A 16,117-nucleotide genomic window follows, 5' to 3' on the forward strand; every position below is an offset into this window, starting at 1 on the left:
GTGGTATTAGGAGGAAGGAAAAACCAAAGAAAACAAAAGAAGGGTGGGTTCGAGAGTGACTTTGAAAAAAATCTAGCTATATTTATTCCCTGTTCCCTTGTTCCTCTGACCAGGGTGACAGGGAGATTCTTTCCAATGACACAATCAGGTGGGTATAGAAGACAAGAAGGAAATATTGCCCAAGGTCAGAAGTGACCTTTACTGGGCTGTCCTTGAAGCTGTTAGAATATTTCACTTATTAGATGAATCGTTAAGGCTTTCTTTTCTTTTCTCATACAGTCATTTTCCAAGGGCAATAACTGTGGCAAAATTATTGACTTCGAAGTATTGAGGAGCTCAACTTTATATTTATAACAAGAATTGATAAAGCCACAGAAAAAGCTTAATTTTAAAAAATGTACATAGTCTAATTCTGCCTACATTTACTTTGGTTGTCTATTTTTCTCCTGAATTACTTAAGTAATTTACCATATTCTTTGATTGGCTGGAAATATAAATCCCTTCTTGCTGATACAGTTTATATTCGTGAGATTTGTTATTTCCCCTTCTAAACCACCCAAATGCATCCTGTAAAAGAAGTGCTGTGTCGCCGTGGCCAGCCATAGGAGATGCAAGAAAACAGGGAATAAACACAGCTAGAATTCTCTCGGAGTCACTCTCCAACTCACCCTTCCTTATTTTGTGTTTTCCTTCTACAAGTATCTTATGCTTTAGATATTTAGTATCTTGGTATCTATTTACTATGCCTCTTGCTAGAACAGAGCGTGTGAGAAGAAAAAATATCAAGAGTTTGAGATCAGAAGACCTGAGACTGCCCATGATTGTGGACAGGCCACTTAGCTTTATTGAGCTTTTATGTACTTATTTATGCAACGGTGATAGTTTTCCTCTCTGGCATTATCCCATGTATGGGAAAGGCACGTACGAATGCAGACGTGTTTGAGTGTCGACGGGCAACACAAACAGCCCAATGAAACAAACTTTTTCTGCTTTACAGAGTTTAAATTCATAAGGAAAAGACAAAGATGATTTTCAAAGTGTAGTGTTATCTATAAGGAATCATTCACGTCTTATCTGTAAACATGTAGTTTGTTTAGGCTTTCACTAAGGAAACAAGGGGGGAAAATCAGTTCGCCGCACATACAACTAGTTGTATCGACATAGTATTTGCAGAGAAAGGAAGCCATTTAATCAAAATATCACAACACTGAATTTCACACTTAAACCCACATGCAGATTGTAGGATTATGTTGCAGAATGTTTTGACGGAATGTGTTAAATATAAAAATAATTCAATGCAATTTCCATTTAGCACATTTGTTACAAGACTCATTCTTCAATGGAATTAACAAGTTTGCAATCTTTCTCCTAAGGTGCTCTGTGTTCAACGTGCCCTGTAGCATTGAGGTGGAGATGGGGGAACCAACACTGCAGAGCCCCACAGTGATGCGGCTCAGCAGTAAACGAAAGTGGATCAAATGCAGATGAAACCCACTCACAAAACCTAAGACCGACAGTGGAGATCAGCAGTGTGCTGAGTGGTGCTCCTCCTCGGTAGGGGGTGGGGCTGGGACATGTCATAAACACATCCTGACAGTCATAATGAAAATAAGCTTCATGTTGAATCCATCGCTTCTATAGTGAGTTCCCCTTCCCAGAGAGGGAGAAGAATAGAGACGCAGAGAAAGAAAGAGACAAACAGAGAAGCTTCACAGTGTTTCTGCAACCCATGTTCCAACTGAGACTAGTCCTCAGTACAATCCACCGTCCACAAGAGCAGTTCCAGACTTTAGAGTACATCAGAGTGACCCGGAGGGCTTGTTAAAACACCAACTGCCAGGCCCCGGCCACAGTTTCCAGTTTAATAGGTGTGACATGAGGGCGGGGCTTTGTATTTGGAACAGTTCCAGGTGATGCAGATGTCCTGTCAAGGGACCACATTTTGAGAACCACAGGTCCATTATATCTTTGACCATTCAAGGGCTCCCTTATTAAAATGAAATATACTTACCACGGTCATACACCTGGTCCCTAGAGGGCACAGGGTATAGGACAGTCAGCATAGATTATATGATGATTTAGGGCAGTGGTCCTCAATTTTAGCTACATAATTTTAAAAACAAACAAAAATAACCCAAAAACCAAAACACTTGATGTCTACACTCATCTAAAGCTAATCAAATCCAAATCTCTGCGGGAGACGGGGCCCGGGGTCCAATCATTCATGCCATGCTCCTCCCAAGTCTAATGTGTAGCCCAGGTGGAGAGTCACTGCTTTAGGAAATTTTGTTTCACCTCCTCTTGGGATGGCCAAACATATGCGCCCTCTAGGGTACTGGTCTAGGAACAAAGACATTTTCCAAAGAAAAATCAGAATCCCCAGTGGGCACGCTGACGCACAACTACTTGTAATAATATCAACAGGTAATTTAGAAAGGGATTCTGAGTGTTGAGTTACAACGCCCTGCAAGGTTAGTTCACGAGTCTGAAATACCAGAACTTGGGAAGGTGAGCAGCACACTAACTTAATCCAAGCTGCTTTTCCACCAGATGACATCAACCAAAGAATCCAGAGTCTAGAACGTCAGGGCATGTGCCCACATGCAAGGTTTACCTGCTATAATTACTGTGACTCATTTCAGTCGGCTAAATTATTTACTACTTTGATCTACATTTGAAAGGACCTATAAGTAAGGCCCTCAGGGACCAAGTGCCACAGACACTGATGACAACCTCAGAGAGCAAAACTACAGAAATAAACGGAGAAAACAAAGGCCATTTTGAAATAAGACTGCCACTTGACTCCTCTGGCATAAATAAGATGAATACATATTTCTAATATTTCTATGTGCCATAGAATCCCTTTCTGGAACCATTTACAGGGTTGCAGCAATCTTTAGCATCGAGTGTACACGGAAGGACCTTTAGAACTCATTTTTATAAACCAGGTCATTAAACCCCCAAGCCACAGACTTTAAATAAAAGTCTAAACATATGAAACCGGGCCTAATATCTGATTATAAATTAAAAAAAGATTTTAAACAAACCCCAGGTGTGAGGGCTGAGCCTTTCGGTGATCTTTGGTAAACGTCAAACACTTGAAAACTATCAATTTGATATGAGTAGAGACAGGTTGGCTATGTTGACTAGCAACAGCCTCACAGTCCCCCATTGGGAGCCGCTGCCCCCAGAGGGTCCTACAGGTCCAGCCAGCTCACACAAGCGCAGTGATTTAAAAAAGAGGAAATCTAAAGTTCTAGTGAGATGCTTGGTGACTCTTTCTCCAGTCTCTAAGTCTTCCAGAAGACATCTTTCAAATATCCTGAAAAATAATTAAAAAAAAAAAGGATAGAACGATGAGTAAAATCACGCAAGATAGTAGAAATTGGGCACTAAGCCTATGAGGGCATCGGGGAAATGGCAGGAAAACAGGAAATGCTAAAAATAATGTTGGCCCCTAGTTACCCTCTGCAATATTTTACAGATATTTTTTATGTGTATGTATTTTTTACTATTTTAACGTATTTTATCTTATGTTAGGTATGCATATATGAGGCTTCACGGACATTGCAGAAATGAGGGCAGAGAGCCCACTTCCAGGCAAACAGCCAGAGCCGTCCACTAAAAGGGAAATGACTTCGGGCAGAGCCTGGGTGGCCCCTGTGGCCCGTCCTGGCCTGGAGGCCGCGAAGGGGACCTGGACTCCCCCTCTGCAGAGAGGAGCTGGGGGTCGGGGGTGGGGGGTGGGCAGGGGCAGGGGGCCCTGGAGCTCGGAGCGGCCACCCACTCACCTGGGGCTCTGAGCCCCGCCCGGCGTCAGGGGCGCGCTCCCGGCTGCCTCGCGTCCTCCCTGCAGCCCGCGGACCTCGCCGCTCCCGGGCCCCGCGCTGCCGCTCTCCGCGGTCCTGACCGGCTCCCCGGGGCCGCCGCCCCGCCCAGGCCTTCGGGCGCGCCCGCCTCCGGCCCGGGGTTGCCCTCGTCGCCCCCCGCCGCTGCCCCCCGCGGGGCTTCGGCGCCCGCGCCCCCGGGGTCCTGCGCGCCCGGCTCCGGGGGGTCCGGCGGGGGGCCCCCGCCCTCTGCGCCCGGAGCCCGCGCCCCGTCCGCCCCAAGGGACCCCGCGCCCCCCGCCCCCTCCCCCTCCGCCCCAAGGGGCGCTGCCCCCTCCACCCCCGCCCCGTCCGCCCCAAGGGACCCCGCGCCCCCTGCCCCCTCCCCCTCCGCCCCAAGGGGCGCTGCCCCCTCCACCCCCGCCCCGTCCGCCCCAAGGGACCCCGCGCCCCCCGCCCCCTCCCCCTCCTCCCCGCCCGGCCCCCCGCCCTCCGCCCTAAGGGGCGCTGCGCCCTCCACCCCTGCCCCCTTCACCCCAAGAGGTGCTGCCCCCTCCGCCCCCTCCCCCTCTGCCCCAAGAGGTGCTGCGCCCTCTGCCCCCTCCCCCTCCGCCTCCGCCCCAAGAGGCGCTGTGCCCTCCACCCCCGCCCCCTCTGCCCCAAGAGGCGCTGCGCTCTCCGCCCCCTCCCCCTCCGCTTTCGCCCCAAGGGGCGCTGTGCCCTCCGCCCCCTCCCCTTCCGCCCCAAGGGGCGTTGCGCCCTCCACCCCTGCCCTCTCCTCCCCAAGAGGCGCTGCACCCTCCGCCCCCTCCCCCTCCTCCCCGCCAGGCCCCGCGCCCTCCGCCCCTGCCCCCTCCTCAAGGGGCGCTGAGCCCCCCGCCCCCTTCCCCTCCTCCCCGCCGGGCCCCCCGACCTCCGCCTCAAGGGGCGCTGTTCCCTCCACCCCTGCCCTCTCCTCCTCAAGAGGCGCTACGCCCCCCTTCCCCTCTTCCTCCTCCCCGCGGGGCCCCCCGCCCTCCGCCCCAAGGGGTGCTGCCCCCTCCACCCCCGCCCACTCTGCCCCAAGGGGCGCTGAGCCCTCCACCCCTGTCCCCTCCGCTGCAAGGGGCGCTGCGCCCTCTGCGTCCGGTGCCCGAACCCCCGCCCCCTCCTCCCCAAGGGGCGCTGCGCCCTCCGCCCCCTCCCCCTCCTCCCCGTCGGGCCCCGCGCCCTCCGTCCCTACTCCCTCCTCCCCAAGGGGCGCTGCGCCCTCTGCCCCCGCCCCCTCCTCCCCGCCCTGCCCCGCGGCCCCCACCCGCAACCCCTCCTCCCCGCGGGGCTCTGAGCCTTTGGCGTCGGGTGTCCTCACCCCTGCCCCCTCCTCCCCGCGGTGCCCGGCGCTCCCCGCCCGCGCCCCCGCCCCCTCCTCTCCGCCGGGCCCCGTGCCCTCCGCCCCTGCGCTCTCCTCCCTCGCCCCCTCCTCCTCCCCAAGGGGCGCTGCGCCCTCCTCCCCCGCCCTCTCCTCCTCCCCAAGGGGCGCTGCGCCCTCCTCCCCCGCCCTCTCCTCCTCCCCAAGGGGCGCTGCGCCCTCCTCCCCCGCCCTCTCCTCCTCCCCAAGGGGCGCTGCGCCCTCCTCCCCCGCCCTCTCCTCCTCCCCAAGGGGCGCTGCGCCCTCCTCCGCCCCCCGCTCCCCGCCGGGCCCCTCCGCCCCCTCCCCCGCGCCCTCCGCCCGCCGCCCGGGCCGCTGCTCCCCTCCGTGCCAGGTGTCCGTGCCAGCCGCGCCCGGCGGGGAGGCGCCCTCCTTGGCCCCTGCCTGCCCCTCCGCGGGCTTCAAATCCGCCACCGCCTGCGTCTCGGGTGCCGCCAGGCCTGCCGCCCGCCCTCCGGCCTGGAGTCCTCCCCGGGGGCTCCCGCCGCGCTCCGGGCCCCCCGCGCCCAGCACGGTGGCCGCAGCGCGCCCCGCGTCCTGGCCCGGGGCCCCGGACAGAGCGCCTCCGCTCAGCCTGCCCCCCGCCGTAGGGCCCCCCGCCGAGACGCCCTGTGGGGCCCCCGCGCTGAGCCCCGCTCCTTCGGGCCCCGGGGCCTGTCCCGCTCCCGCCCGAGCTCCCGGCACCGCCGCGCGCTCCGGGTCGGGGTCCTGCCCCGGGTCGGCCTCGGGCTCCCCGGGAAGCAGCTCCGCTCTGCCCCCGCGCCGCGCGCCCCCCGCTTCGCTGGGCGTCTCCCCTCCGTCCCGCGGCCGCGCCCCTGCAGGCGCCCCTGCGCTCGCGGCCCCCGGCTCCCCCCTCCCCGCGCCGCCTCCCGGGGGCCCCGCGGGGGCTCGGCCCTCGGCGTCCCGCTCCGTGTCCCTCGGGGAGCCTGGCGCCTCTTCCCCAGGCCTAGCTTCCTCCCCGGACCCCTGCTCCTCCCCGTCAAGCCCGCGCGCTCCCGGGAGGTCGGGGCCCGGGCGGGCAGCTGCCCTGGGGGCGCCTTGCGGGGCGGAGGTGCCGCTGGCCGGTCCCCCGCTCGCCCCCGGAGCCGCTGGCCGCCCAGCCCCCGCGCGCCCCGCCGCCCCCGGTTCCTCCGCGCCCGCGGTCCCAGCCCCCCGGGGCTCCCGCGCTGCAAGCCCGGCCTCAGCCTCTCCCTCCTGCGTCTGCAGCTCCGGGGGCCGCAAGGCCGGCTCTTGGGGAGCCTCCCCTCCCCCCGCACCTCCGCGGGGGGCTCCGGCAGCCCCTTCTCCCCCGGGGCCTAGCTCCACTGTAGCCGGCCTGGGATCCCCTGCTGCTCCGGCCACAGGTGCTGGGCCCCGAGGGCTGGCCCTTCCCTCCGCCCGCTGTCCCCCCGCAGCGGCCGGGGGCTTCTGCGCCCCCCGGGGGGCCTCCCCGACCCCTGCTCCCCCCCGCAGTGCTGTATCCTCCTCCTCTTGCGTCGCGGTCCCATCGGCATCCCGGTGCGCATCCCGGTGAGCATCCCCGTGCGGCGCCAGCGCCTCTTCCTTGGCCGCTGCTTCCTTCCCCCGCGGGGACGCGTCCCATGCACCTGCCTCGGCGGCCCCGGTGCTTGAGTGCAGCGGCGCCCCGGCCTCCAACCCGAAAGTCCTGTCGGGTGCTACAAAATGAGGTCGGAAAGCGGGGTTACTTAGGCCAAAGCCCGCGGGGAGGGGGGGGGGATGCTCTGTGTAACCCCCTGTGGGGCACGTGCGCTATCAAGCTGCTGATGCTATACACCCAGCAAGGCCTCGACTCTGACGCCATCGCCTCCATGGTTCATGGTTCAATAACCGCCTTCGTGATGAAAAGAGGGGCCCTCAATTTAAAGGACGCCTATTAAAGGAAAACTGAACATCAGAACCCTCAGAAACAAAATCTCCACATCTTACTTCCCCCCTTTCTCTCTCTCTCTCTCTCTCTCACACACACACACACACACTGCCTACTTTCATTTGAAATATTAGGACTTGCAGAAAAAAAATTATGTAATAAAAAGACCCAGTGTTTCATCTTCTTAGAAATCGCCGCGCCCTATAGCATCGCAGTGTGCGCGGCCTCAGCCTGTGCTGCTCGCACCTGTGGGCGCAGTCAGCCGCGCACTCACAATGCGGTGGGAGCTGATTATTACCCGACCCATTACTCCCACATGGTAAAGCTGCTCTACCTAGATTTAGTCATCAAATAACTTCGTAGCTCAAGGTAAGACTTTTCACGAAAGACACCAATTTGTATCCCAGGTCAGGATACCTCTGGTCTGTGTTCAGAAACCGTTTTTGCCTTTGGCAAAACAGGATCACAGAGCAAGACAGGACTTTGTAGTCTGGGACAAATTTCAACATAAATAACCTTCTTGAAGTATTTCCTAAGTTCTCATCTCTAATTCCCTGGCAAATCTGGGTGTCCTAGCCACCGTACTTTAATAAATCTAAGCTCAATATGTTTCTTCAAGCTTCAAATGCATTTCTTATTATTTAACAAACACATGCATTTCCGGTGAAGTGACCTGTGCAAAATAAGTAAAAGGATGTCATGTCAAATACCCAAAGCATTTAGCTTTTCCAACTGGAGAATAATACTTAGGGAGATAGGAACTCCTAAACTGGCCGTCTTAATAATTTCCCTATCAATTGAATCTTTCTCACTTATCGAAGACGCTAGACGTTACCGTACCAGTGTGCCAACCTCCAAATTATGGAAATTTATCCAGTAGGCAAATGTGTCTTCCTCGTATTTTTTATTGCCCATCTTTTTGGCCAGCCTCACCGTCTGCCTCATTACCAAGGACCTACCAGAAATGTAAAGCCCCGGTCTTACGTCCCCCCCTGTCCTGATACCCCGTCCAGGACCGTCTCCTCACTGCATTTCCCCTCCTCCCACAAACTACAACTGCCCTTTGTTGCATCCCCTTGGTCTTTTGCCAGCTATCACAATAAACCGTTTGTGAAGTAAGGCAGTAATAGCTGATATTCCATTTCCCCTAACAAATATACTTGGAAGGTAACTTTTGATGACTTCTTCCAAAGAGGTAACAGAAATTTCAGGCCTATCAATAAGGTGGGTGTTGACTTTTATATGTGGTCCTCTGCATATCACAGCAGTTATTTACTAAATTGTTCCTACAAGCTGCCAGAGGGAAAGGTAGGGCCAAATGTTCATTCAGGGAACATGTAGCCAATTCACCTGAAAGAATTTTATTTCATTATTCATATTTCACTTCATTGGTCCACAGTATCTCATTATGGATTATTACTGGGTTTAAAACAAAATTAAATTAAAGCAATGTCAAGTCTCTTTAATAGTATATGTGTTGCTATTCAAATTTCTGCATAAAAGTATATTAAAAAGTCAGTTATGAAAAACATTTAAATAAAGTCCTCTGTTTTGCTAAGCTGGCCCTTAAATTTATGGATTAATTAAAGAACATTAAGGAAAATGGGGGAATAAAACTGCCTACCCACCATATAATAATGTACTGTGCCTAAATTCTAGGAGAGAAGGGGCCAGTGGCGTCCAGCTGAGCTATTATAGGAACACACACGCCATGGGGGAGTCAGACGTTCCTGAAGTAAGGGGGAGGAGTAATGGAACCTTTCTCAGAAGTATGAGTATGAAACATGACATGTTTTTTTTTTTATGGTAACTATGGGCTTTTGCAGGCAGGAAATGAATCTAAGACAGCAAGCGAGGGGTGCCTGGGTGGCTCAGTCAGCTGGGCATCTGCCTTCCCTCAGGTCTTGATCTCAGGGTCCTGGGATCGAGTCCTGCAGCAGGCTCCCTGCTCAGTAGAGTCTGCTTCTCCCTCTCCCTCTGCCGCTACCCCTACTCATGCTCCCTCACTCTCTCTCTCTCTCAAATAAATAAATAAATAAAAATTTAAAAAAGCAGCAAGTGATATTCACAACTGGAGGCAATTTGGTTTGGTGAAGTGAGTGTGTACTTAGGAGTCAGATGGAGCTGGATGAACTTGGGAAACAGCACCTCTCTGAGCCTTCATTCTTTTATCGGTAAAACGGGGACAGAAATGCTTGACTCACACAATCCTTGTGATAGTAAACCACAAAATGCTTCGCACAGTCCCTGGCACATAGAAGGCCCTAGCAAGTCTTTCTTCCATACCTCCCTTCTGCTGTTTACCATAAATGATATGTTCTTGATTGAATCAGATTTCGTCAGTAACAACTACTATGAGGGCATTGCAGAATGTTCGGGAGGTACACTGGAGCTCCTCCGGTGGAACGCTCACCACAGAAGATTTGGATTCCCTAAGCAGTCAGGCTCCCTCCCATAACTCGTCTGTCTACTTCACGTTCAAATGCCACCAGGCCCTCTCCACACTGCCCAGGGGGAGCTCGAGCTCAGGGAGCCAACCTAAGTGCATAGATTCTGGCTTCTATTTATTGTAACAACAAGTCCTTTTTCTCTGACCCAGGAGTCTTGTGTCTTCTGCTCAGACTATGAAACTGTGGATGGCAACCTTGTTTGCTTGAAAACAAGGTAAAATCTCAAATACCTCACAGCGCTTAATGACTGTCATTAAAAATTAGAGGTAGGGGTAATGCAACCATATGAAGAACAAAATGAATACCCCCCCATATACACACACATATATTTAAATCAGGGCAGTTTTAAAAATCCCTCTACTAAATATGGGGAGACCTGATTTATAGAACACAGGGTATTGGACCCGATGTGTGTGAGTCATGGTCTGCTGAGTCACTCTTAACTGGCAATCTTGCAGCTGGAATACTCATCACCAAGAGCCAGGTCATATGCTGATGGCAGTGAATTCTTCCCTAATTTTAAAAAATAATAATAATGAGTTCAAATAAACCATTGTGAAATGTGCCTTGGCTCTCCCTGTCTCCAGGGGGTCAGTTAGGCAGATCCTCCCACGTACTCAACTAACTGGGTGGCCGCCGATGAGGTGAGACTGATCTGAAAATCCCCATCAATATTTCTTTTATATTCTAAAGTCCCTTTTTTTCTCCAATCTAGGCATTAATATATTCAAAAATGAATAATAACATTCATATCTGATGTCAGCTTCAAAGCTCCCCTTAAGGCCTCTCAGGCACCTCCTGCCATCAAAGTCATTAGCTGAAAAGAAAATAAAGGTGGAAGGAGGAGGAAACAAGGGTGGGAAGATGGAAGATGGAAACGGGGCTGTCTTTTGCAGAGGATTTCTAAAGGTCTTCCCGAGGTAGTGACGTGCCCTTACCTGCACCTGCATCAATCTCCGGCTTCCCCGAGTGCTTCTCCTCTTCTGTGCTGCTAACACCAGACTCGGTGTCATAGTGGCAGCGGCAGCCAGGTTCCACAGCTCCAGCTGCAATCTGTCCAACTGATTGGAGATCATATAAAATATCAAAAGGCATAAAAACAGGTCATGGGAACATTGCTGAGCTATTTCACATCATGTCAGCAAGCAGGGTTAATTTTAAAGTATTCACATTAAGATGTGACCTTGTTTTTAAAATCGGTTAAGATTAAATTGCTTCCAAGCCGCGATTTCAAAAAGGCAGACACAATGGGAGATCATGAAGTAAAGAGATCCATGCAAAGAAATACTTTTAAAAGACAACAGCCAGAAGCAGTGACAGAGTAGCCAAAGCACATGCAATGAAATGCCTGAAAACGAGGCTTAGTTGCCTTTTCCTTTCTAGAAACACGCGTTACGGCTTTATAACGCCAGTCATCCCATCCCTGCTTTTTGAGATTGTTAAAACCACCAGAGCTGACTATACTATGAGCATTTCATCCATTAGTAGATTTTGGTGATTCGAACCCACTACTCACTCCGTGTGGACGGAGGAAAAAAGTGAGTGCGCGGTTCCTATACATCGGACAGTGAAAGCGGTTGTAGAAATTCCTCTTATCTGCAGTTGACAATCAGCCATGGAACTTGAGAAACACAATGACCTAAGTTCAAGTCCCGTACTCCACACTAACTGTGTCACCTTCGGTAAGTTCTTTGACCTAAGCCTAAGCCTCAGTTTACCCATCTCTCTTAAAAAGCTATCTACTCAGTGCTTATTGGAAGGATTAAGTAATACGCGTACAACATGGTCATCTTTCGCTCATTAGCAGATGCCTACGCACTTGATAAACAATAGCTGTGACGATGGTGAGCACGTTGATTAGAAGTAGTATCACCCAGTCTGGTATGACTATAGGCAACACTGTAATATCAATTAAATTTGTCTTTAATTTCTGACATGTCCCGCCTACATCTCTTACCCACTGTCTGATGATCCATGTGCCATTTTTGCCACCTTCTGGTTAATTAAAGCTCATTTGAATAACGTAGACCCAGATCTGCCCTCCCAGATAAGAGTAGCTACAATAAAATACCCTTTCTTTTCTTCCTCCTTCCCTCTATCCCCCCTTTTCTTCCTTCCTTCCCTCTCTCTCTCTCTTTTTTTTCCTCTTTCCTCTCACATATTCTGATTCAGTTGATCCAAAGACTACTTGGAGAAAAACAGAACCAGAAAGTGATCTCTCGCTCACTGTAAGGTGACTTGCTAAGGGGTAATTAGTTACTTACTGATCCATCTGTGTTTGGAAGCAAATAGTGAAATGTCTGCTTCATGTGGCTTTTGGGGGAAAAAATGGAAATGACTTAACTTTATTAATCTTAAGAGAAAAAAGCATGGAAATGAAAAGAGGTACGTCAAATAGTTCAAATGTATACTTTGTGAACATCAATTTTCCTCATTCATCCAATAACCAAATTTAAAAAAAAAGACTTTTACAATAATATAGTTTAGAGATGACATCAACTCATGATAACTAGATTATCACTGGGTTTGCTATCAAGCCTTTATTTTAGGAACTTTATAAACATCATACATATAAGTTAAATCTCATCTTGCCCGCTGTAATAATGTTGTCAATATACAATTAGTGAGTTTAAATAAGCAGTGTTTTGGGTCCTTGTGTATAAATCTGCTTGACTGATTGAGCAATAGAAATCCCAAAGACAACAGGACAGGGGGACGGGACCAATCTGATTTCACAGCAATTATTTGAAGTTTTGTTTCATCAGAGCCAATGAAACATCTGGGTTTTTTTTCCGAGTAGCCCACAGACTATAAGTAAATATGGCTTATTATAAAGATATTGAATCATTATGTTATACACTTAAAAAAAATCATGTACATCAATTATACCTCAATAAACTTTTTTAAAGAACTATAGTTTGCAATAATAATAACAAACAATAATTAAAATAAACAGCAGCTATTGAACCAAAGACCATTCTAAGAAGCCAAATGGTACTAGCATAATTTGGAAATTACAACTCACTCGGAATGGACAGTGAAGCCTGTAGTCCCTCTGTCTCAGGACTGTCATCACCACCTGGCCACGTCTGCTGGCTTGCCCCTGGAGGGTTAGGCTTTGGAAGTAGATGAAAAGGCTTTTGGAAGTAGATACACAGTTAGGTGTTGCCTGCTTCAGATTCAGCCAGACTGGGACCCTGGCCTGAGCATCAAGCACTTATTAGGTACGAGACCAGAAAAGGCCTCACTTGGTCATTATTTTTCTCAGGTGATCTGAAACTAAAACTTAAAAGCAAGAAGTTGGCCAGGGTCTAACCTTGAGGGTTTCCACCTACAGGAGAGGAGGATGGTGCCTGCTGAGCCCGGCACCAGCAATGTGATGTGTCACTTTGTGTCCTTAACTACTTAGCCCTTCACCCCCTGAGGCCGCGCTCCTTCCCTCTCTATAAAGATGACCATTAAAAGCAAAGGTGGTTGTCAGTTCTCACAGTCTTCAAAGCAAAACGGAAGAGCCTCGCACACAGAATGTCTTAGATTGGTACCTTTTCCACTCCAATGATATGGAATATTCTAAGATGGTTTTTAAATGCCAAAATATTATCTGATAATGTTAGCTTTTTAATTATGAAAACAAACATTTTAAAGTAATATATATATAGTGCATTCCCTAAATAGGGAAATAGTACAGATTCTTACCTAAAGCTTTTGAAGATTATAAAGTGCAAAAGATAAAACAAAAACATCCTATTTTCACCACTCAGAACTACTGGTTAACATTTGGGTGAATCTCTACGTATCTTTTTCACTCTCCTCTTAGTATACATAGCATTTTGTACCCCATTCTACTCATTTAGCAATATATTGTGACTACTTCCACATATCATTAAATAAAAAATGATTCTTCAGTAACTACATTGGCTGTTCTAATAAGTTTTTACTAAAATTTGGTCAGCCAATTGCCTGATGTTGAATATTGAGTTATTTCCATTTATGTGTGTGTGTGTGTGAAAGAGAGAGAGAGAGAGAGAGAGAGAGAGAGATTATACAGCTATTTTAAATACTACTTATAATCATTTTTGTATTTTGTATTTTTTTGTATTTTGTATTTTGTATTTTTTTCTGACTATTCCCTTAGGGCAAATTCCTGGAGAATTGCAGTTTTAAGGAGCTTATTTTTAGAAGCTTTTGAGATATATATATACATACATCATATGTATATGATATATATATAATATACAGGATAACATACAATGTCTATGATATATATCTATATATATATCTTCTTCAGAAAAAATATATATATTCTTCAGAAAAAGGACGTATCAACGATTTCACCCGTAATGATGGAAGACTGTATATCCCTGTGCTTTTCCCACAAAATCACAACTTCCACCAATTCTTTCTATAGTTGATAATTTCGTAACTGAAAACTGGTGGCAAGGATAGAGTTTTCAATATTAGTAGGCAAGCTTTCTAAATTCCTTCCCTTTTCTCTGTTTTGAAACAAGACAAACTGACCCCATCTCGAATCCTACTAACGATCCCAAGCAATTCAGTATCAGGAGAAAGCTGTGCCAAGAACCTCTCTTCTGAATTTCAGGAATGTAGGGAGCCTGGAAGGGCAGAGGAAAGGTCTACCCCAAGTTCCCAGTGACCTTGAACACCATGCATTTGATCTGATCACTCTGCGTGGAGCCAGTGACCTTCCCAGCAAGTCCCCGTGACAAACTTCACCAGTAACACCGTCTACCTAGGCGGTGCAGACGCTCCTGCGTTACCCCCGGCGTGGACTCATGGCCCACGCAAACCCGGGACTGATTACAAACTCCAGCTGCAGGGAGCTAAAGTCTACCCTCCACACAGCACAGAATAGTGTACAATCGTCTTTCTAAAACTTTCAGGTCATGTCATTTGTAGGCTCAGACCTTTCCAGCAGTTTCCTAGCTCAGAATAAAATCCTCTCTGTGGCCTACAGGTTCTCTCCCTCGCCCTCATCTTCCACCACTTTCTGGTTCCGCTGCTCTTTGCTGCTCACACTGGCCTCCTTTCCAGATCCTTCACTCAGCAACTAAGCATCCGGTGTAGAGTCCTTGCATTTGCTCTTTCTCCCGCTTCCTGCACTCTTCCTTCAGAAGGCAGTGGCTTCAGGTCTCTGTTCAAACGTCCCCTCATCCGACAGGCCATCCCTAAAACACCACCCCTGCCTCAAACCATGACTCTGTCCTCTTACCCTGATTTATTTTTCTCCTACACTTAATCTGGAATACCCCATCCCCTGTTTATTTTTCACTTGTTAGGCCCATCTCTCCCTAGAACGCAGACTCCCACACAGGCAGGGGCTTCATGATGTTCACCCTCGGTACCAGGTCGCATAAAGCAGATAACCAGAAACTATTTCTTGGCAGAAATCACTACGTGCTTTCACGATTCATCCAGAAATTATATTCGGACTGCCACTCACAACACGTGATGGTCTGGTTCTCCCATCAGGGCCATCTGACTTGCCTGCCTGGCGATCAAACCGCCTAGGACTTGAGCCGCTACGTTACTTAGGTTTCTATGACCTGGCCAAGCGCTCTGACGTCTTCTCCTTCACATATACACGATGTCTGCTCTCATAGACATTGTACGTTATCCCGTATATTAATAATACTCTGTTCTTAATGTTTTATTTATATTCATAATGCATAAATTACATTAACTTCACATATTAGTCTCCCTAAATTGTTCCACTATTAGAGCTTAAAGCAAAGATCGTGTCACAGGGCGTTAAGACGGCTTAAACGGAAAATAACAGAGAAAAATAAACGCATTACAATCACACCATGTATGCCCTATCATACTGAACTCCCTCCCAAGGACACGGTCCCACTGCAGCCGGCAATTATAATCTACTTTATCCGCTTCACTGCGTACATCACATCTTTTGTATCAATGCACCTGATGTGACGGTGGACTGGACAAAGCCCAAATAAGTGAGACTTATTATAAAATACAAGGAAGATATCACCTTATCAATCTGAAGGGTACAAAGGTATTGAATACAGAACTTTACTCCTTTATCCACTGCTATGATCTTAAGTGAAAACAATTCAGATGAAGTTGCATTAGTTTGGACGCTACGAAACATCGTTAACGAAGTGTAATTTTCCGGCCCACAGACCTATTCCTAACATAATCACAGTTCAGAATTCAGCACCGGACAGATAGGGGAGATAATCTTCTACACATTATCTCAGCCCCCATTTTGACCTACGATTCTAATCAGAGATCTAAGTAAAATAATACACATTTCACTCTTTACCGTGCCTGCTGACCTAATTTACATAAGCTGTGTTTTGCAGCAGGGTCACCTACATGACCTTCACTTCACTTTGGTTCCATCCCTCTCTCCCTTTGAGCCACGTAGCTGAAGACTCAATTAAGAAAGAGGAACTAGCCATAACCTCTTTGCTTGGAATCAGACAAGTCAAGACCTGGTTTAATTGATCTAAAATTTTCTTAGAAACATTTATTCATATAAAGGCTTTGAGACTACTTATGACTTCTCTTAATCTATTATTTT

The 16,117-nt window shown here is 49.2% G+C and overlaps 1 protein-coding gene and 1 long non-coding RNA gene across 2 annotated transcripts in view; both read right to left on the reverse strand.

Moving 5' to 3' along the window:
- Nucleotides 1–1,085: 1,085 nt before the first annotated feature.
- LOC144318282 (uncharacterized) lies at nucleotides 1,086–4,055 on the reverse strand. The gene is made up of 2 exons (XR_013384132.1): nucleotides 3,792–4,055; nucleotides 1,086–3,322 (listed from the first exon to the last, which is right to left on the reverse strand). It is a non-coding gene; the product is annotated as an uncharacterized LOC144318282 (long non-coding RNA).
- A 269-nt stretch (nucleotides 4,056–4,324) lies between these two features.
- Nucleotides 4,325–16,117, reverse strand: part of ERICH3 (glutamate rich 3) — a 97,197-nt gene continuing 85,404 nt past the window's right edge. The window contains exons 13-15 of the mRNA XM_077904972.1: nucleotides 10,491–10,613; nucleotides 5,567–6,890; nucleotides 4,325–4,349 (exon numbers count right to left, since the gene is read on the reverse strand). Coding sequence (XP_077761098.1) covers nucleotides 4,325–4,349; nucleotides 5,567–6,890; nucleotides 10,491–10,613 — 1,472 coding nt within the window. The remainder of the gene's footprint in view (nucleotides 4,350–5,566; nucleotides 6,891–10,490; nucleotides 10,614–16,117) is intronic.

Source organism: Canis aureus, chromosome 8 (genome assembly GCF_053574225.1).
Source record: "Canis aureus isolate CA01 chromosome 8, VMU_Caureus_v.1.0, whole genome shotgun sequence".
NCBI classification, from domain to species: Eukaryota; Metazoa; Chordata; class Mammalia; order Carnivora; family Canidae; genus Canis; species Canis aureus.